Source organism: Varroa destructor, unplaced genomic scaffold, assembly GCF_002443255.2.
Source record: "Varroa destructor unplaced genomic scaffold, Vdes_3.0 BEIS01000003.1, whole genome shotgun sequence".
Classification (NCBI taxonomy): Eukaryota; Metazoa; Arthropoda; class Arachnida; order Mesostigmata; family Varroidae; genus Varroa; species Varroa destructor.
In genome coordinates this window covers 41,671,287-41,694,210 of record NW_019211456.1, presented here as the reverse complement: position 1 = coordinate 41,694,210, position 22,924 = coordinate 41,671,287, and the positions used below count along the sequence as shown (strand labels likewise).

Here is a 22,924-nt window from a genome sequence, read left to right as displayed (position 1 = left end):
GAATTGAGCTTACGCATCGTTCCAACGTAAAAAGTACGTACAATGTAAAAACTGATACAGTATCATAAATGTAATAAGTCGGCATAATTGATCAGATACATAAATCGGGTGCTAGGTGAAGTGCGGTCAGCATAGGAGCCTTTAAGAGAAGATTGTTGCAGAACCCTATGCATTATTTATTCAGGGGCCTCGTGCGCTAACTATTTCGTTGCTCCTGTCGCTTGCGGTTAGCTACGTGCCTGCTGGTTTTGTAGTAAGGCTTGTTTCCACAAAATGGGGAACGATGGATGATTTCGCGCGCGGAATGGTTTAAGCTTGTTTCACGCACGTATCCATTGAGCTATAGACAATGGTACTAGCTGCAACAGCGCTGAGAAACAGGTATATTTACGTCAGCAGATAGGCGCGTCCGCATGTCATGCGTGCTGCTAAAGACGTTTTAACCAAAATGTCATTTTCTGATCGTTTTAGAACAAGTGCTTTGGCGGTGGCTCAGCGAAGCGTGAACGAAAACAGGGGTCCGCCATCTTATATCTGTTTTTGTAACTGTTTGACTTGGTTCTGTGAATACTAACTAGTTTAGCCCTACTCCAGCATGAGTCGATCTTCATACACGGCATCTTGCACGCTTCCCTGTAAAAACGGGTGGCACTTTGTCGGATTTGTACAAAGTTCCAAATCGGAACTCCGAAGAACGCACGAAAGCATCAGCGTTACGCAACGTTTGACTGTGTGAAGACTCGTGAACATTTCTGTAGTTAGTTCCAACTGAAAGACGCATGTTTCGCTTGAACAACTAATAACATTGAGACGGCTAATTTAATGCCATAACCTATAGGAAATAAAGCTGTACGATAAGCATGGTTGAATGAACCTAAACTTTTAGATTTGAACAGTACTTCAAGATCGCTGCATATTTCTAAAACACAGAGAGTAAGTACTGCTGCTGCCGCCGCCGCCGCCGCCTCAAGAGATTATTACATTGCCACGTGATGAGCAGATAACCTCACTTATCTAACTTGCTTAAATAAAATTTTATGCTATAGTGATAGCAACTTCACAAGAAAGCTGTCCAAGCTGACCCGTGTGCCTACCCAATATAATCCAAATAGTTTTTTTTTTTCTGCTACTAACGAAGATAAACTTAACAATAATGTTATTGTAGGGCCTTCAGCAGTCCGATATTTACGTTAAAAACTGACAGATGAATATCATATAATGGTTTCCCGATATAATTAATAATTACATTATACAGTTATAATAAAACATGTACTGTGATAAGATGATCTGAGTATCCATGCAAAAAAAATTAGCGGTAAAATAAACAGTAAATGATATTTAGACGCTTCATGTCCAAATCCACAAACACGATATGTACTGTGCCAGTGTATATATTTACTTGAAAAGTAAGAAACAGATACACATTAGGTTATTTTTTCTTAATTTTCAACTCTGGCTTGTATTATGCAGACACACAAATTCAACTACCCTTTATTTATCTCGTCCACACTCTCCATCTCATTTTTTTTTTCTAGTTTCTTTGCGGTATTTACAGACGTGGAAAAGCATACGTGAGAGCTCTGAAGCATAATACAACCATCCATTATCATAAATGCGCGCCTTAACTTATTTAGGCGTTTTCGTAGCCAGACACGAAGCAGCCTTTATGCAGACTTGCCGTATGCTGTATGTTTAACGTAAGATGAACAGACCACTTGCTTCAAGGCCAAAGCTTTTGGCGACCAACGTCAGGCCCAGGTTCTCTTAGCCTTGAGCCTCGCACACAGCTTGCTCACAGCGGGCGATTGTTCACAAGCTGGAGCGCTGCTTCTGCTGCGATGGCTAACGTTGTTTTTCGCATGAACAGAAAGTTGGACCATGTCCGACCCGCTGGGATGGGGCGGAGCGGCACGCGATAGTGCGACAGGACGGAGAAAAAGAGTGAGTTCAATGTAAAGTCTGCAATAATAATAAAAGGCATTAAGAACTCTATTAGCAAAAGGGCACAAGGCTATTGGGTTGCTAGGCGGGTAGTTCAGGCGCATGGTGCGGGGGCCGGGGGCGAGAGGAAACAACCGTTATCACTGACACCATAAGAGTACCTATTATATTTTGCGTAGTCGTTAGAATTTGGGCTTTAGATGAATATTACGCTAAAGTAAAGGAAAACCGAGTCGAAAAATTTACGTAAACGGACAGCGTGTTGAAGTGTCTTCTCATAAAATATAAACAACCACTAGCCAACGTGGTATGATAATGCAAAAACTAAATTATAGTTCAGTACATGGATTATGATCTAATACATGTCAACGTTTGCCAACTATGAAAATAATATATATTATATTTATTCAGAGGTGGTAAACGTTGGGGGATTTGTTCTTCTGGAAAAACTGGAATAAAAAAAAAATAGAAGGTAAGAATTATGGTGTAAGAACAGGGTATCCTATTGGTGTTTAGAGTAGTAAGGACCTGACTTGGAGTGTCTAAGTATAGTTACTGCATTTTGTTAAGAGCCCATCAGCTTAAAACCTATGTTTAAGCAATATGTTATATAATAACGTGCGCTTATAACTCATAATAATTTGGTAAATATCCCTCTAAGCGATATTAACTACGATTCCAGTAAATTAGGCATAACCATGAAAATAAGTTTGTGCACGAGCGCTATTTGTGTAGCATTTCTGTATGTAACCAAGCGAAGGTTCGCCTACCTTGACGACGCTTATGTGCTTCTGACTCCATATGTAGATTCTAGCATTGTAATTGAAACATTAATAAGTCAGCGGCGAGTTCGACCGGTGGTCGATACTTTGGACGACGCCCATAATGAAATACAGGTTGAAATTATTTCTATTTGCAAATTGTTGTTGGTTTATAGACTTTGTTTCGTAAGCGTGTGTGCATTGTTTACCAGTCTTGTCTATGGAGAATACATGGCTAAAATACACGCTGCCAATAAAATAAACATAGCGCCATAACAACGGCCAGCCAATAACAACTGCATAGAACTGTCGCACAATGTGGCCTGATTTAACGCAGTCCCATATATATATATATATATCCCGGTTATAAACCCATATCTACGACGGTGAAGGTAATGGCAGGCGCATGGCAGCAGACAGGAGACTCTGCCAGCACTGTTCCTACCGTAGTTACTGGGGGCAGGCAAATCGCCTGTCGTTTCTTCCCATGACGATGATAATGGTGATGACGACATTGTTAAATCGATACAATATATCGCACTACCTTTGAGCAGTAGCAACACCGGCAACAACTATTTACGGCTGTCTGCCCGTTGTTGTAAATTATTTAACAACATCCAGACATCCAGAATTTCCAACGATCATAGGCCTCTATCTATATATATATATATATATATGTAGACTTCTTCTTCTTCTTCCGGTCTAATTAAAACGTTCGCCAGTCAAGTTAGTGAAAGTCTTACATCGGGTCCAGACATGAATGAATAGAGAGCCGGTGATTCTAGTTGTTATTAAAGCCATTAACTGACTTCATGCCGATGCATGGCTCGCGGGCGGGCGCTTTATAGCCGTTCTCATTCTAAGCAGCAACAAAGGTTATTCGACCACATGTGTCGCGGTGGAAGACAGACATGTTTCATCAATCAGCCGGGAAAAAAAGGACCAATCGAATGAAAAAAAAAAAACGTGAAAGTGAAGCGAGCAAGAGGGCACTAAGAAGAGGGACGCACTGATGAGTGTATAGATAGATCGGAAGACGGACAGATAAACTTTAGATTAATTAGCTTTACTTTTGATGGTGAAGACAATAATATTCCTGATGGTTGCTGCGACTACCAATTTGAAGACGTCGCAGGATCGTTGTGAAAAATAGGCTTGAACAATGTGACCTATTGTCACGTCTGCTGCGTATCCCACACTCGTGTATTCCATTAACGATAAATATAAGTATACTCTAAATTATCAATACTGTTGTGCTAATTTCACTTAAAATCCATGTATATTCTCAACGATGTATTCGCTTGGTCAAGCATTTACCTCGCTATAAGTTACTAACGGCAAGTTATTAATTCCATGCATTTTGTTTCCTGGGTTCTAGGAGTGCACAAACAAAAGCAGACAAGATTATTCCATTTATCCAATCTACGATAGTCAGCGCGCAGCGCGTCAACAAAGTTATCTTTTTTTTTTTATTAGGGCAAGCACCGCTGCTAGCGGCATCACCCGAGCAATCGTTGGGGTGCGTCGCATGATATGCTTAAGGTTGCGTATCTGGTGTACACTCTGACAGTAGCCATCCGATCGATCGCCCCCAAACACAACTACGTGGGCGTGCTGTATTCTCATCAGACTTTAGGGGGATCAACCACGGACGACACAATTCTCAATCAGATGTAAATACGCTTATGCAACTCACCAACCTTAGCGCTTATAAAGAAATGATTACAGAGGCACATGAAGCATCAAGCATCGTAGGACACATGGATACGCTTTTGACTGTTTTCGTAGTTGGTTTTCGCAACTGATGATTTCTGTATGTCCTGAAGCGAGTGTGGTCCTGAGTTGACCATGGTCACCAAGCGAGCCTGTGTAATGTCACCCGATGTAGTGTCAAAATCGAGAACCATGATCAGCTGTGGATTCCGAGATCTTTCATAGGACCTATTGCATTCTGAGTTAGGGTTGCCTTAGCCAAGTCGTTAAAGTAGATCAGAAATCGTCCAATCGTTTGTCACGAACTACGGGTGTACGTAACCAACTTGCGTTGTAAAACATTTTTTTCAACAGGCGTTTAGAAGAAGAAGGTAAATACACACCTACAAAAAGGATCATTTGGAACGGTGCAAGTCAAGCTCGATACGGCTATGCGCTGATTATGTTGTCCTTGGGAGGTTTGAGGTGGTGGCTGGCGAGGTCGAAAACGGACCATTTCATAGGAACTATTCCGATGACGGTACTGACCTTTTTTTAGGTAATCGAGAATCAGAAGGCGCAGTGTGCGAATGAATATCCGTTTAGTTTGAACTGCAGAAAGAAACAAAAAGGAAGCTTTCGGTATAACGAGTTATGAAAATCGCATTGATTAGGTTTGTTAAATCCACTGTCACCCAATCATTTTAATTAAAGAAGCTTCCAGCAAAACAAGACCATAAATCAAATTTTGCATCTTCGGGTTAAGCTCAGGCGGAGTGGAGGCTTGTTGTTAGTAAAGCTGAACAATAAATATCTGTGGGGTGTCAAGAGAGTACGACCACAGTTGTGTCTGATTTGGGCTTAAGGTGCGACACTACCTTAAGCCCAAATCAGTTTTGGTGTTCGGTGCTTTTCGCCTGTGCATCTTTTATCTACTTTTCCCGAACATATTCTATATGATGCTTTCCTTCTCACTTGGACTTACTTAAACCGCCTACGTATAGATTGTTTTAGGCGACGATCCATTGCCAGGTTATTGCTCTACGCACGTTGAGTCGTCCCATTGTGTGCGTACACAGAAGGATCATCTTGTCTCACGTATACACCTCAATGGGCGCTAAGAGGTCTCGAACATGTACGTTTTTAAACACTAGCCCTTCTTTTTATTAGTTGTTTCTCCAACTCCCTCGTGGTTCGTCTCATCTTTAAAGTGCTGTTTCCGACCTACGTAATGTGCTCGTTTCAGCGTGCTAGATCCAGTTACGCGCGGCTTCATGCCACCGTTCTATCTTTTTTCCTCTTTTCGCTGTCATTACATATTTCATTGGTATTAAACCTTGTAAAAGGGAACAGGAAGGCGTAAAGTACAGATCATCCACTTAGACCGTCCATAAAGCCTTCATCTGGCCATCTATCTCGTGATTGTCGACTGCAACTGAAGCAGTTAGGTTCAGGACACACGCCTTCAGTTCGCTCCGCAGGTTTCCCTTCAACTTTACTTTTGCTTCCACCACAAAATCATCACTTAAGGGCTATGCTTTATTGTTTATTAACTTAAAATATTGAAAATAAGAGCTGACACGTTACAACATGTATGTATATAGGGTTCTGGCAACGTGATCGGCATTGACTCAGAGCAATTACTTGAACCCTTCATATTTACTGTACCTAAGCATACTTAGTTTGAAATAAGCAACTCTTTGTACTGTACCTTCATGTCATTGGTGATAGTCCACTGGATCCTGTGGATTCCTAAGCAGCGACTGTGCCAGTTCACAACAACGAAATATTAATAAAAAACATTATTATTAGACATACTCGCACAGATGTTTTCTCTGTGATAGATAGTATCTACACAAGGCGTACTTTACGCGTCAGAGAAGGCAAAGACACAACGCGCATTGACTGTGATGGTAACAGTCATCGTGATGTCAGTTCTGGCGCTCACGACGATAGCGACCTCGGGGACCAGGAGAGCTCGTCGCAGAAGGCGTAAGTTGCATTGCGAATAACAATAACAAAGCGTATCGTCCTGGTACACTGCTGTCCATGCTGCTCATGCAGCCTGGTATAGGATGTTCTCCCCACTGCGAGAGTGAGTTACTATCGCCGCTACCGTTACGAGGAAGCAGGTCTGTCCTGGATACATGGTTGCACGCGCATACCCCCCATTATACTGGACGAGCGTGACGAATGAGCTTGTCCCGTCCTCGTGCATCTATAACACACATACCCGCACGAACTAAGAATGTGATCTGCCAGTTGCTCGGCTAAATGGAGTAGGACGAAGCGACAGGTGAAAGGGAGTAAACATCATACCAGACTCCATTCGGATAGAACGCCGCGTTCTTATTCCCTTACCACTTACCGCACCCTGCTGAAATAACATCATACTAGACTTTCAAGGACAAATATTCTCTACGATACAACATCTGTAGAGGTGATAAGGTAGCTATATGCATCTATTGATGAAGTACATTGATTCTTATCGCTGCCTTTTTGGGAGTATAAGATGACGGCATCCTTGGTTCACAATGTCATTCACACAGCCATATCTAGATACGGTCTTACGATTCATTTTTTAAGTATACATGTCTATAAACGTGCCCTGTATACACAGGGGAAAAAATAATAGATAACAAAGTCTAGACAGCAATTCATGCAGATTATAATGACCTATATACACACGAACACATGACAAAAGCATGTTGTGGCTCTGTATCGAGAGCGTGACTTCATGCAATGAAACGCTTAAAATAATTTTATTCTTGTTCTTTATGGCCAGTTTCGATGGCCAATAAAGTCGTACTCCTCTAAATTCAACTTTTTAGCCCCCCCAAGGATTTTCGATGTTCCTGTCGTTTGCAGTGCTCGTTAGTCGTTCTTGCGTCCTGCGGTGTTACTTCGTTCTATGAAAAGCACGTACGATCATAGGCGAAGCCGAGAAGGCGCCTGGGAGATGACTGGGCGCACGACACTGTCACGGGCGTCTTTGGAGCTCCTATAAAATCGAATAGCCCTGTCCTTCATTTTTCTTCAAACTTACCTGCTACTGAACCTCTCAAAGTTACTATCAGTCAGGAATGAAGCTATCGACTTTTTTAACATAGCCACTTCTGAGACATTTCCTGCGCAGACAAAGCCACTTCAATGACCTTTGTCTTTCTTGCCCAATACGGAAGATCTGGTAAGTCGCGGGTAACCATTTCCCTCTTCATCAAAAACGAGGGGTTACCCGTTAACATGTATTGTCACTGGCTGGAGAATAAAGGGCTTTGACCGTAGTAGTAGTAGTAACAACACAAAAGCCACAAGGAACAGGCACTTTCCTGTACAAGTACTGCTACCAACATGATCTATAACCCCGGTCCATCGCACAGGGGGTGGATCAAATAGCTTACCATACTGAATATACCGCACACACATATACCAATACAGTTCTTACGACTTCTTCTCTTCTTCGAACTAGAATCATTGGACCCATAGCGAGTGAGCCCCTCTTACCCCACTAGCAGTGGGCAGTGACAGGTCCCAAGCAGCAGCAGTAGATACCTATAGCGAAGCAAGATAGCCATTTTGCCACGCAGTCATCCTAATAGATAGGCAGACAGTCAGGCTGAGGTGCACTACACCTCTTTTTCCTGTTCTCTTTGGTACCATTACCTTGGCTACGGGCAGCACTGCTAGTAGGAAGCGGAACCACGTGTGGATTATGATTGAATAGCAAACAAACAATGAGATAGATTAGGTGATAATGGGGGTGGGCCTAGGAAAATTGAAAGCAATCGATCTGTGCAACTATCGCCGAGTGGTCGATACGATAGGGTAGGCTTGCCCCACACCGGGAGAATATGGAAGAAGGTTCAACCGTGCTGGCAAACGCTGACTAGCGTTGAGATCTAGCCAAGGAAAAAGAAGTGCATTAGTTATACACGCACACATACAAAAGGTATATACATACAAGTTGTTAAGTATTTATTTGATCAGGCTCGCACAATCTCTACAAAAACAGCCTGATGAATGTTGAACTGGATGATAAGGATTCATTATAACGATTACCCGACGGTCAAAGAAAGCTGTAGGAAGATTTCTACCTAAAATCGTACAACCTTCTTTGATTAGGATTCGTTTTTGAACTGCTAATTGGAAGATTGCATCTTGATCTCTTTGTCGTAGCCGCTCGTTCACGACGTGTTCAAGCAAGCTTAACCCTTTTAGAAGCGTTAAAGGTTTTTCTCGCACCGTTCTTTGCGGATGTTCGCCTATACGCCAATTCATATCTCTGATTCTTTTTCTTATTGTTATTTAATTCATTCACGCTTTCCACGTTCTCGTCTGTGATCGCTGCCGCAACCCTTCTAAGGCGAATATCGTTTTTGATGAACTCCTATCCATCTTCAAAATGTCTGGATCACCTCTTAACTTGAGATCTATTTAGTGCCTTATTTTCATAGACATTTTGTAAGATCCATAGAGGCTCTTGTGGTTAATTTTACTCTTCCTGCAAAAGCTCTTGTAGTTCCATAAGAAGACTCGTAGAACACACAATACATAGTCGTGCTTAGTTTCATCGAAAATTGCTAGAGTGCTATGGAGTTTCACCTGCGTACAACAGAAGCCCTATTCTTTTTGCCACAGCAAAAGCGATCACCTAGTGGCTCAAAAACTTAGACAAATCACTCTTTTTCAAAGAAAAAGTTATATAATTTTTTTATTCGTATACACATATATATATACGATATTTTCATATTTTCGCCGACGTTATATGCGTACAAGCGGGCATCTTCAAGAGAAGCGTTAATGAACATTATTGTAAATTTCTCGATTTTGATTTTAAAATTAACCATGCAGATGTTCAGGGATCAAGTCATATCTATTCATTCATATGACTAACGTACTTTTTTTTTTTTTTCTTAAAAGTTTTTTTCCTAAAAGCTTTGCCGCTTAGTAGAATCCGAGGATGCACATATCCGCATATGTATGCCATCTATTGAAACAGACTCTCAATTGAGAATACACAACAATAGCACGAGTAGTAGAGTTTTGATTTTTATCTTCTCCTCCCGCCTGTCGCAGATGGACGATTGCGATCCAGCCCCTCGACTCGACTAATTTAATCTGCTAGGCAACGTGGATTTTTCTCATACCCATTTAATTTTCTCTGTAATTTTCATTAGTAAACCAGTTCGTTTTTTCATTTCGACCCGAAGAGTGTTAGTGGGTCTCGATTTGACCCGATGCCGACGCCCACTCAGTCAATGCTAAAAACAGCAATGGCGGCGACGGTACGAAACCGAGCTGAATACTGGAACGCAGAACAATGTGATTATCTTGCAGAGATCGGTCTGATATACATCTAGTTTACAAAGATAGAGTCTTTTGATAATTAGTGATGTCCGCCCATCACCATCCTTTGGAAGACGGTGCCGGCGTATTGGCAACGATAGTGCAAATGGCCACCGAGGCTTGTTGAAGGTGGGAGCCAGACTCGTGATTGCTATTGCAAATAATACGTCATATCGTCAGTATGATTGGTTGATACATCTTTCGAGATGAGTCCAGTGAGCAACAATATTACAGCGTCTTTCTAGGTACTAAGAAACGAAGTGATTATACAGATGCGACGGTCTGAGATGCCGTTTCTCTATTTTATGAAATCAAAGGACGGTTTTATGCAACTAAAAAGTAGAAAACCCTAGGCCGGTGCAGAAAAGTAGCACAAGCAACAGACTTCGCTGTGTTGCCACAGCAGCGACAAATCTGAACGTATTCTTATGTTCGACAAATGTAGTGCGGTACGCGAATAGTTTGACCACTAGTCCACTAGGACTGTATTCCTAGCGGTAAGCTAGAAAAACTCTTACACGCACCATAGAAAAGAGTTACTTGCTCAAAAGAGTTGGGATAACTTAGCTGATTTCCATTTTTTTTTCGATGTTAAACTATAGGTTTCGTTTACGGAGACCGGGCTTCACTTTCAGGTATTTGCCACGGTCGTAACAGGCCCGGCGTTTTGTAACTGCAGTAGCGCCCGCTAAATGCAGACTTTCTTCCGTCCTAGAGTCCTCCAGCCAAATAATTTCCACCTGGGCACAGTTTATTTACATAATGGTGACAATTAAACTGTGTTAAAAAAATTGTGCCATCGAAAAACATCAATACGCTGGGCATAGTTGAAACTGCCCTTTATAAGTATCGTGAATGGAGCAGATTCGACGGTTTTTCACACAGAATAACAGCAGTGGACCGAACAATCGGCCAAGTTTTCGTGAAGTCCCTTCTTTTCAACCATCTTTGGTATGTCGTCTCTATTGAATTAACCTAAGTTTAACTTCGCTCTGAAAATAATATGCGATATAATTGAGCGTTCTACTACTATACGAATTCGTGGAGAGAGACGGAAAGACGAGTACGTAAGACGAGGAATGTACCGAGAACTCACTTGAGTATGTGAAACAGCCATATATGACTCTAGTTTTTTGTGGAGGAATCGTAATTCTATATTCAGTCGACCCTTTCATGGGCTATGGCCGCTGTCAATGTAATATTACATCGAATAACACTTCAGAACGGCTTATGGTTCTTCTTCTGCTGTGTGGTAAACCAGAGGTAGTTAAGTTGCTTATGCAGGTAGCTAGACTTCTCTGACAATCGATCTCGGGCTTGCTTTACACCAAGGCTGACAGTATGGTATATATGGCAGGCTGTATCGAACCAAACAAGAATGGTCAAGCTCGTTTCCGCAGAACGTAGAGGAGAGTATATATAAAAAGAGAGAGAGAGAAAAAGAGAGAGAGAGAGAAAGAGATATGAAAACGAAAAGACGAACTGAGAAAAAAGCTTACAGTGAGTTATAGCCAAAGAGGCTTAGGAACACTTTTGTCATTTCCTGTTCCAGATTATTACCTACCGTCGTGCTGCATGCCACTATTTTTGAAATGACGTCGTTTTGACGAGAGTGTAGCGCGAAACTACCTATTTATCTAGCTAGATCTTTCCTTAGTAAGCGCCTGCTCTCCTTGAAGCTCATGATTCATCCAGTGTCCGGGTTTCCAAAACGCTCCGTTGTTGTTCCAAGAAAGGACATTTACTTGGTATGACAGAACACAGTTTGGTGGAGAAAACAAGTTATCGCAAACATTGTCCTATTCATCGCGTGTGTGTACACAGGGTCCCACAAGTCGAGGTCAATTGCCTAAGAAGTAATAGAGATAAGACATTAAATCGTTTTCCAATAGCAACATGGAACGCTCATATATTATTTTACTGTTAAAAGTTGATTTTTTTTGAAAGAGTGCCTTGGAAGATATGGTTCACGTACATCCATATGTATGTACGACTTCGGTTCTTGGTTTCAGGATTCCTAGTTTCAAGTACAGGTTCATATAAAAGAAGGTTTACTATTTGGTTTAATACCAATCCTAATGTAGCTAATAAAAAAATTAGTAACAAAAAGTTCATTATGGCCAGGGACTTTAAGGTAACTGTTCCATCTAATGACACCGCAAAGAGCGTTTGAGATAATGACCATTGAAATAAAACCAACAACAATGACTAATATGTGTTTTCGAAGATACAGAGTATTTTCGAGACCACTCTCGCGATCTTATCTACCAAATAGGGTTCAAAGTATGAGGTCAACTTGTCATATTTCTCTCTCCTTTTGAACGCATATTTGGCAGTTATTTGGTAGTTTAGGGAACTTTACCTTTTGGTTACTTCTGTTGGCCGACCTAACAAGTCTTGATTTTTATATTTTTCCAAAACGGATAAAATATACGATACTTCTTTCACGTTTTTTGCTCTAATGAACTGCTAACAAGAGTTCCTTCGCCGGACGTAATTTTCATCAGTTGTAAATACTCGATATTTCGAGAACATTTGTCAATTTTTTTTTCGTCTATGCCATCAGTTACATTGGGAAATCGTTTTCTTCACTTTATTACTCTGTTAAAGATTTAACGCGAATTTCGGAACGTACTGTATAGGTTTATTGTAAAATTTTTGGCCTGAACTTGTTGCCTCCGGTAATGCCAATGCTGTAATCTGCTTTTGCCACTGTCGAATTTATCGTCGCTGTTTCTGTTATCCTGGTAGCGTTGTTTCAATTCTGGCTATTGTTTTCATTCATTTTCGTCCTCTTGATTATTGTGGTTACCCCTCTGCTTGTTTTATTCTATTTGGTTGTTGTCCGCTCCTCCAACATTGTCGGAACCTGTCGACAGCGAATTGTCACAAGAGATAAAGGCAATTGAAATCGGTGTTGCGGGCATTCTTCCTTTTAATCTAAATACATCTGCGTCTATGGCGGCATTCGTGCTAGAAACCACTGAAAGGGCAAAGGCCAGTTAGATGGTTTCACGTTGCCAGAAAGCCCACAGAAGAGAAGAGCACACGCAAAGCATAACTCTCTCCTCCGTTTGGTAGACTTCGCTCAAATTTTCCTCGCCATCCCCAGTGTTCATGATAAATCGGCGTAAAGCCAGCTTGCACAGCTATGTCTTCAACCATACAATGCACTATACAGCCGTACTCTACTTCCCGCCGTCCCTAGAGGGTTTTCTCTGGGGGGTTGGGGGTATCCTGTTGGAAAATCGGCACCAGCTTTATACTCTGCTCACCCCCCGATGACTGTTCGCGTCGCTGCTGTTGTGTTTGTGAAAGAATCTATATGAACAGGTTACTGGATAAAAGGACGGGTTTTGTGGCCCGCTAAATGTATGATGTTCTCGAGGTTGGGCTATACCTTGCTCCATACTGTTGTCTATTTACCGGTCTATGAAAAGCTCTATCGGTATACTTGTCCATATATTTATATATCTATTTGTGGATAGAGCTGTGGAGGGTGAATGAATGAAAGGAGTGGGCATCGCGTCGGATTGAGTTTATAGACTACTCAACGTTTCTTAACCTAATCATAGTAGGCTATTGCAGTAGAGACCCAAGGAAACGAGCCGCGCTATAATACTTTCTTCTTGCTTGCCGTATTTACTAACCATGAAGTATGTCTGCGCTATTAAGAACGAGGCTAGGAAGCTATTCTAGCTAATAAGAAAGCCGAAGTGGTCCAAACAGGTCAATTTCAGTAGAAGTAAGGCAGGACGGCCGGACCGTAGCTTAAGTAGAAGAAATTGGCCCAGCTTCGTCTATAAAATATTTGTCGTTAAATCGCTAATCTATATCAAGGAAATTGTATGAGGACATTTGATGAAGAAGAACCGCTAGTACGGAACTCTATGCCTTCGAAAATTTTTCTATACACACTCATGACTAGTAAAGTTCGAGGCATCTATTTAGGTAAATTGTTTCTTCGCATTATCGCGATCACATGTCTAGGTATATGCAACTAGAAAAAGATTTGCAAGAATAAAGTCACTGCTGTCGCTCGCGGCGAACTCACGAAATGTAGAAGCGAAATGAAGAATATGGAGGGAAGAATGGTTAGAGCTGACGAAATGCGCTAATGGCGGAGGGAAAGGTACAATGAGACAGACGGAAATAGAGCATGCGCGCGAAAGAGAAGGCTGTTATCTTTGTCTCGATCTATATTTTGCTTAGTGATGAAATTTTCGGTCCCCGAAGATCAAAGCGTTGCTGGAATCGATTTAGCATCAATAAAAGCACCGGGCAAACAGGCTTTCAGTGAAACGATACTTTGTTACCGATGCAATAATTTAGAAATGAAAACCGGTTGGCCGAAACCTACCGAAAAAGTGACTTGACCTAGGCACCTCAAACAGGAACCGAATACAGCATGGACATGTATGTCGTCGTCACGATCAGCTCGATGAAAAACGAACGCGTTGCAAATCAGGGAGAAAGGTAGAATGAGTTCATAACGAATTAGGTCCAGGCAAGATGGAATTAACTATGGGGCAAAATAATTTGCATCATTTTTACGGAAAAAAGTGCGCCTGGTATGCACCATGTTTATCAACAAGACGTGGCTCAGTCTGTGTCGCAAAAGAAAAGGATCAGGTAAGAAAATGGTGCCGAACGGAAAAGAAGACGACCTCAATGGAAATAGATTGGCACGTAGTCGCATCGTTCAATATCGCAATATTTTGTAATAACAAACGCTCAAAAAGCGTTTGTTATTACAAAATATTATACGAAAAGAAAATAGTTAATATTGCCGGATACATCGAATTTCTGAAAAGCCTCATGGACGTTTGGCGCATCAATCGGCAGTACACGAACAGCGAGGTCCATTGACAACAACGTACGATTCTATCGCTAGGCTTCAACCGCGACCGGGTTCTAAAAACACCGAATAGAGCGATGTTTAGCCCCCATTTTCTCCAGCTGACTGTTTCCGTGCCCTGGAGTGGAATGTAGGTAGCATAACGTATCTGATTATCGATTTTTCGAAGCAAACTATCGATAACAACATTAGATATGGTAATGCAAATCACAAGTACACAGCTGTAGAGAAACTCCCAGAGCTTTGGCTTACATGCGTGAATCAGAAAGGGCAGTCAGTACATCAGACATTTATTGTAATATCGTTGATTTATCCTATATACGTTTGCGAGTCGTCCGAGTTTTGCCATTCACAAAATAGGCCTACATAATAACATAGTACAAACGTCTTTACCGGCGCTAGGCACTGCTTTGGACGGCTGACCGTGGCCTCGATACGCGGTGTATCCAAGTGCCCGGTCTCGATTTTAGACAGCTTTTTTTGGACAAAAAATTTGATAGGTATATATATTACCACTCTTACATTGGGAACAACTAATTTTCGTGTATATATATATATATATATACACACACACAAAATTGCCTTAAGAGTGCATACACTTTGTTAGCGTGTGATTAATTTGAAATAATGGATCGATTATCATTAACTTTTCAACAAAAAACAATATTCATTTGAAAATAATATCAGAAGTACGAAAATGTAGCAGAAGTAGAAAAATTATATCGCGGAAAACTTTCAACAGATTTTCCTATTTCTAACCGAACAAGTTATACGTTCAGAATCGATGCAAATACCGATAGATGACATTTCAAAGAACCAAAAACGAAATATTCCAGATACAGGATAATTCAATCGTGAGCTTAGCATCATCAAACGTCCATCGAACTTCAAATTGTACAGGGAAAACTTACATTCTAAAAAGATACATGTTGGGCTGGGCCAAACGAAATGATTTTGCGACTGGTACTGAGAAAAATGTAAACATGGCTTGATGCAATGAAGCTACATTCACATTAAATGGCACAATTCATCCATATAATAGCATTTACCCGGCAAATGAAAACCCGCATGTCACGCACGAACACCATCTACTTCTCTAAGAAGAAGTCACTGTGTGGTGCACGACTTTAAATAAACGATTAGAAACGCTAACTTTTCTCTATCGAATATTCGATACTTTTATCCCCAATAGGACGGAGCACCTACGCGCACAATGGTTACACACACCGGTCGGTAGGTCAGAGAGGTTTTGTAGAGTACCCTGTACGCTTTCAGGACCTGATGGCCATGCAGTTTCTCGCGTACGGATATCCTAAAGACGGAATCCACGGAAAATATCCTAGCACGCTAGAAAGCGTACGCTATTCGGCGTCACATCAGATTGAATGTTTAGTGACGTTTGCGATTCAATAGCCAGCCCAGCGTTATCAGCAGCGCATTGATTAGGAAAATTATAAATTCTATTTATTCTCTTCTTCGATTTAAGCACTAATCGTATGTAAATTAAGACTGAAGTTATGACCATTCAGACTGCTTACACATCTCTTTGCCACACTCTGTATATGTATATATATAGAGAAAGCACGTATATCGGAGGGGCAGTGGGGGTACAGGAATGCTTACAGGAGCATAAATTTGATTAGCACCACACGACCCAGCTCCAGTATCGCTGTTATCTAATTACAAGTAATGGTTGTGATAGACGTTCCACGTTTGTGTATTTACGCGTACAGTGTATGATGTGCTCGTAACAAAGACGTACCACAGATTGGTATATCTAGGCGCGACGTCCGTATGTGAATGGATGAGCTTTTTCAGTCATAGCCACAGTATAAGAACATTGTTGTCAAGTTTCATTGCCTCCGATTGCCGTTGGGTTCCGGAATGGCAGCGAGACGATTCTGAGTCTGCCGGCGGCTACCAAAGAAGGAACAACGAAAAGGACGTAGGACGAAATACCACATACCGAACGGTAGAGGAAACAGCCTTCATGATCCAAAAATATCGAGACAGCTTTATACTGACAAGCCGACCAGGCGATCCGAGGTTGTAAAACCTTGTAACCTTCATGTACAACACAATAGGCTTTGCTACACGTGCTTGTCGGTACAAACCACTGAACAAATAAACCAATAATATACAGATCATGTCAGATAACATAGAACATAAATGTATGTAGCGGAACGTCTATTGGCGGCAGCAGGAACAACAACAGCGGAACAACAAAAATCAGAGAATGACGAAAGACGGGAAGACGAGGCACCCAGTTGTACGGCTAGCTAATACATAAATAGAAGAGATTTACTTGCTTATGGCATGACATAAAGTTGGAGTTGGGGTAGCCATCTGTTATGCTATAGCATATTGTAGGTAATATCAAACTATCATGGAAATATATAGGTCGCGAATTTCGTTATAGAAGGCATAATTAAGGTCAAAGTTGGCTCGGGTACGTTATAGCATTGATACAAAGATGGGTTGAAGATTTGTGTCGGTTAGATGGAATATGCCGATATGGTCAGCCGCATTATCCTCATCGGTGCCATTTGTCAATGATTTATGCACAGTATATACTATAACAGAGTCGCTACATACTCGACGTTTTACGGGCCATTGTCTTGTACAGCGGGTTGTAGACATACCTCGAGTGTTGATAGAGCCATTAGCAGGCCTGACCGCATTCAAATTCATAGTTCGCTTACAATCATTAAGTTCAGAGAGCTCGGCCTATTGTAACGCAGTATTGTATTTCGTCTCAGGCTGTTGTTTACATGGCTAGCTCGAAATTTATGTTCATTACGGTTGATGGTCGTCCGTTACCATAGATGCGGCTAATTACCTTACATCGTCTAGAAAAAGACCGGACTATAACTGTAGAAAAATAGTCAGCGTATTGATTAGACCAATCAACTGAATTGAGCTGACTTCCCCAAAATCGATAAAAATGCAGCCCAAGCTATATATATATATGTATATAGCTATATAGGACCGAGCTGTCTACCTACGTTTACCTTGTAAGCATAAGAAACGCCCACTAGATATTTTCTTTGCGTGCCGTTTTTGACATAATAAGCCTAGCAAGCAATCACTTTGCATTTTACTATAGTTCTTGGCACTGTATAATATTTAGAACAAATGATAGATATAAAACAGTGAGCACGATTACCGCTAGGATAATGGCGGCCGCTGGACACGTGGTCATTAATATTCCTACTAATCGTTGAATTACCGCATTAGAAGGCCTGTTGGAGAAGCTGACTCGGTACTGTCGCTTTTTGGCCCGCTGACCCGTTTGTTTGTTGTTTCGAATGTACTTGCCGTTTTACTTGATGCCATCACCGATTCGACAGAATCAGGCCGTTGTCGCTGACGCCGCCATCAGCCGTGGCCGTAAAAACAGGCCATTGCTTTTTTCGAGCCAACTAGAATCAAAGTCATCAAATTACGAATATTTATCGAGTAAAAATATTTACCCGTTGTATTATCATTCATCATTGTCAGTACTTGCGAGTTGGCCCGACTGATCAATCAGGATGCCCACTTTCTCCCTCGACCCGACGACCTTTAGTTTCGACCTGGCAGTCCCACTGCCAGTGTAAAATCTTGAGCTCGAAGACAAAAGCCACGTCTGCCGTAACGTCGCAACGGACAAGAGCGGCAGGAAAGACGATAGACGAACAGCGTAAACAAAGAGTAAATAAATAGACATGAGCGAAGCATAAGATAACAATATAAATTGGAATTATTAAGTGTAGTAGACACCATACAAATAACTAAATACACGAGTCCGCGTTCAGCTTTGGGTATCGTAGTAATTACATTATTGGCAGCAGCAGCAGCCTTAATACAAAAAACGTACATATAATTGACTTTTGTGCAGGGAACAAACAGGGCCATGTGTAAAAGCTACGGTTTCTCTAGCAAGGATTCCTACATATGCGCATAGAATCATAGATATGACCGTCTGAATCGAATTATTATAGAGAAATATAAATTTCCGTGCCGGTTCTCTTACCGATCTCAATTAATTATTATTTACTGGAGTGGTCACTCAGTACATTACTGATGACAACATGGGTCATTTACCTATGGCGCGTTTTTGGATAAACTAAATTTCGTTAGTCGAAACCCCACCAGCACCTAAATGTTAATCGTTAGTTTCCTAGCTACGCCGAAAATCAATTGCTTTTTTTTTTGTATCGCCTATATTAGATAGCCGCTATTGCACGCAAGTGCTTTCCAGGCACAAATTATTGAACCCTATTCCATTCTTGTCACCATTTTCCCGTATAGTCCAAACGTTTACATATAAGCTAAAGTCAATCAAAGACCGTCTTTTCCTCGTAGGTGGCGACGACCGTCACTTTTGGAGCCGATAGTTCTAGCTAGATCCTACTTCGCCGTATTTCATAAGTTCTTGAATCAGCAGAGTGTAAGCTTTCCGTCCGACAAATATGGCTACTGAGTTTTAATGCTACAAATGAATTTCATATATACACAGTGACAAGTATCTGTCCGAGTAAAAATATACCTCGTCAAAATGTAGACTATCCACGTCCGAATTATAATAAACGGTTGTTAGTCTAACGATATTTTAGTCTCGCTGCCCTATAACCTGTATGACTTTTGAAGACATAAGCCATTGTGCTCATTTAGTCATTCATGGCCTATTCGGTTATAATCTATTCCATCATCTAGGTGCGTTTTGTCATAGATGTTTGTGTTTTCCTCGCATACGAGAGTAGGTGAGACCTTAAACAGCGATTGACTGGCACATCATCTAACAGATGAATTATCTTTCATGTGCTTTGGGTTCGGAAAGAAGAAAAGCTTTAGAGGCGCAGCGAACACTGATCATAGTTATACAAGCCAGCTCTCTTCGTGACAATGGACCTCGTCATACCGCATGAGCTGGTAGAAGAGGAGCTGGTTAGAGTTCTTATGAAGGACCTCGAAGTCACCCTCAAATAAGTGCTACTGTGTTCAAAATCTTCGCTTACCTGGCAATGCCGTAGTAGAACGAGGCCGCCAGGGCCAGAGGAGACGAACTAGGCAACGAACTAATGAGAGACACGAGCATCGCTGCCATCACTATTAATACCATGTCCCGGACCAGTGAACTCAGTGAAGGTCTTTTTATCGAGAGACGCCGATGGCGTGAACCAGCGTTGCTTTCGGAAGCAGCAGCAGCATCAGCTCTCTTGACACTCAGTGTCGCTGCTTGGTCCGTGAACTTAGTCAGCGTAAGGGATGGATGAATGGGATCGAGGGAGCGAGCTCATATGGCCAGCGATGGCAAGCATGGAGATCTTTTCTACTACTACTTCTCGTACTGCCTCCTGAGTCATTCCTATCTTGCTCCGTGTTCGTTCGCTGAATCTCTGTGCGGCACGAACAAGGAAACGTGGTCCTGATGTTAGCTCTTGCCCGCCAGGCAACGTTCCTTAGACTGAGCATGGATTTCTGAGATGGACTGCTGGCTGACTACTTCTATAACTCTGACAGCAAAATAGCAGGCCCAGCGGAAGAGCCGCTGTGGCCTGAAGGCATGCAGGCCAAGCAGCATTCGCGGCTGCTACTACTACTATTGCCGCTACTACTAAAAGACGATGAGAAAATGAAACGGCAAGGCACACGGCAAACGAGACCAAAGAGCCTGGCCGGGAAGCCAGATAGCCCAGGAAACCCGCAAGTCAGCAGGCGAGGCAGGACCAGCCACGAACGCACGGGCCAAGCCGCTACCGCTACCGCCGTCGACCACAAGCTAAGTCAATTTCAACGAGCAGGATTTTATTGAGGCAAACACGTCTCTACTCGTCTTTTCCTCTTGGATAAGTTGTGGCACGTTGAAAGTGTGGTGACCATTGGATGAGGCAGGAAACTGTCGGATGCAAAGACCCAAAGGTTTGGCAGGTTCATAGGTAGTACATACGACTGCCACTATTAGTAGGGCCGCTATTACTGAACTGGTACTGGCAACTGCTACACAGAGGCAGCAGACGGACCTCTTTTTAGCCGGCTTCACTGCCTAAAGGCTAACACAGACTGCTCAGAGCGCACAAGTGAGAGAATTAGATAGAAAGAGGAGATTTTGTGGTCCGTTCAAAAGGCGCACTCACTGGCGGCGGCTGCAACGACAGCAGGCACGGCAGCAGTCCAACCGTCCAGATCGTCCTAGAATTGTTACAAGATCATAACAGAATTTACTCCGATGCTGAGAGAACGCGAACGAGGCCCAAACGAAAGGGAGGCCCAAAGGGGTTTTGATAGAACTTGAGCTACCTTTAAAGCCTATGGCCAGCAGTGTTGTGACTAGCGCAAAAACGTATTGTGGAGCCAAAGAGAACAAAGAAACAATTTTATTGAGAGCGAATTAACAAAAAGATTTAAGCTAAGGCGCGGTAAGACCAGTGAATTTACTGTACGTGTATAGACTCCTCCCGAATGCTTTATATATACTTACGTCGATATATAGGCTTTCTTAGGAGTATGTTGTATTCTTTTGAATACTTTACTTTTTTTGTTTGGGAAATTCAAAAACTAGTTTTCTGCAATGCACTAGAATTGTTAGAATGTCCGCTTACGAATAAGAAGCAAACGCTAACCAGCAACAGCATTCACCTCCGGATCTTCTACGATTCGTACTGCGGTTTTGCTATAGAACAGGACCGGTTCAACAGAATGGCGGAAGGGTGACTTTTCAAATTCCATGCTTTAATGATGTCAAAGTACCAAGGAAGAAAATGTAAGTTTCTACACGAGTGGACATCTCTCGCAGATCGATATGTTCGACACACGATATCGATATCGTGAAATGAAGGATTTCATAGTACTCAGTGCTGTGCCTAATCACATTATGTACTAGGCATATGGAACGCCGTCCACTCATGGCATATAAATATTTTCTGTTCAATGTGTAGGGCAATTCGCCTCGCGCTTTTCCCCTTACACATTCGATTTCACATTCAGTGATCTAAATTGGAATTCTTCGTTCATTTTCCCGCACGTTTTTTTGCCACATTTGTTCACGCTACATAGTTCTTCTGCAATATTTCCTCCTATCCTCTAGCACACGTTCTTCCTGTCGATTTTCCGTTGCGGTGTCTTCATGCCTCGCTTCCCTGTGATTCCCATTGTGGCGCCACGGCGTACTGTCAGATATTCCGTTTTTTCTTATCTTCTTCGTTCGTTTTTTTATTCCGCCTCTTCATGCTGCCTCCTCTTATTCTTTTCCGTGCGTGCAGTTCTTGTTCTTTGGCTTATTCTCGAGAGACATGGGCCAGGCTCGAGGTCTCGAGGGTTCTTGTGATGCCGATTTGCAGCGCCCTGTTTCGCTGTCTGTATGTGCAGTGCCTACTCGGGACCGGCACTCGCTGTTTCAGCTAGCTGTTAGTGCCGTCGTCGCTGCCACTGCTGCTTCTAGGAGTGTCGTAGTGAAACTACGACACTCCAAGAAAATATTCTAGGACCTTAGAAAGCGAGACCGATGCTCAATTCGGGCTGCTGGAGCAGCACTCATTCGTTCTGACTGCGCAAGCCAAATAGCAAGAAGAACTCCTGAAGCTAAGAGTCTTTGCTTATCCTCTTTTACCCAGTCGCTGCGTCAGCTATCTCGTGCCACCCGCTCTGGTTTCTCGCAAGCTTTCCACACATTTATGCTTCCCTGCGCCATCCCTTCTTCCATTTTTCATCATTATTTAGGAGCCTTTGATCATACTTTTATTAGCGAGGTCGTCGCCTTTTTCATTTATCTTTCACGACCATCAAAGACTGACTTAAGCTACAGCAAAAGCATCAGCAACAGCAACATCAGCACGTAGACGACCCTTTCTCAACTAGAAGATTTGCAGTGGTACAAGGAGGCTGAAGAGGCAAAAACAAAGGTTCGCGAATCTCTCTTTGCTATCCACGACCTGACCTGACCAGGCCTCTGAACATCAAACCTTTAAGAGTTACTGGCTTTTCTGATTTGTTTTTTTCGGGGGTTTGAAGGAATGGAAACCGGGCCGAATGTATGTATCACAATCAATAACAGAGTCACCACAAATATGCTCACGCTGGCAATTGCAAGAACATTTCATGTGTCATGGGGTATACGCCTATGATAGACTCCTGGAAAATGGGTAAAACAACGCATCACGTGTAAAAAGCGATTAAATGGTGAAATGATCATTTATATATTAAACGTCATTCACAATTCTATTGGTATTTCAAAAAGCAAAATGTTCTTTAATACCTTGACCATGGCTCAATTGAACTAGTCCATGTACGATATTATTCCTAAACAATTACACGGTATTCGTAGTGGTCGCCAAATTCAACCCAT

The 22,924-nt window shown here is 42.1% G+C and overlaps 1 protein-coding gene across 4 annotated transcripts; it reads right to left on the bottom strand.

Annotated features, from left to right (window-relative positions):
• Positions 1–1,429: 1,429 nt before the first annotated feature.
• On the bottom strand, positions 1,430–20,321 carry LOC147756962 (uncharacterized). Of its 4 annotated transcripts, XR_015324164.1 has the most exons (4): positions 19,599–20,321; positions 6,106–11,589; positions 4,799–5,006; positions 1,430–1,959 (listed from the first exon to the last, which is right to left on the bottom strand). XR_015324164.1 is itself a non-coding variant. In XM_086984158.1 (2 exons), exons 1-2 carry the CDS (start codon positions 19,700–19,702, stop codon positions 1,749–1,751), a joined length of 315 nt encoding a protein of 104 aa, XP_086840284.1. In that variant the 5' UTR covers positions 19,703–20,321; the 3' UTR covers positions 1,430–1,748. The 4 variants fall into 4 exon arrangements, 1 of the variants encoding a protein (XP_086840284.1); XR_015324163.1 differs by lacking the exons at positions 4,799–5,006; positions 6,106–11,589; positions 19,599–20,321 and adding an exon at positions 2,712–3,003; XM_086984158.1 differs by lacking the exons at positions 4,799–5,006; positions 6,106–11,589.
• Positions 20,322–22,924: the final 2,603 nt, after the last annotated feature.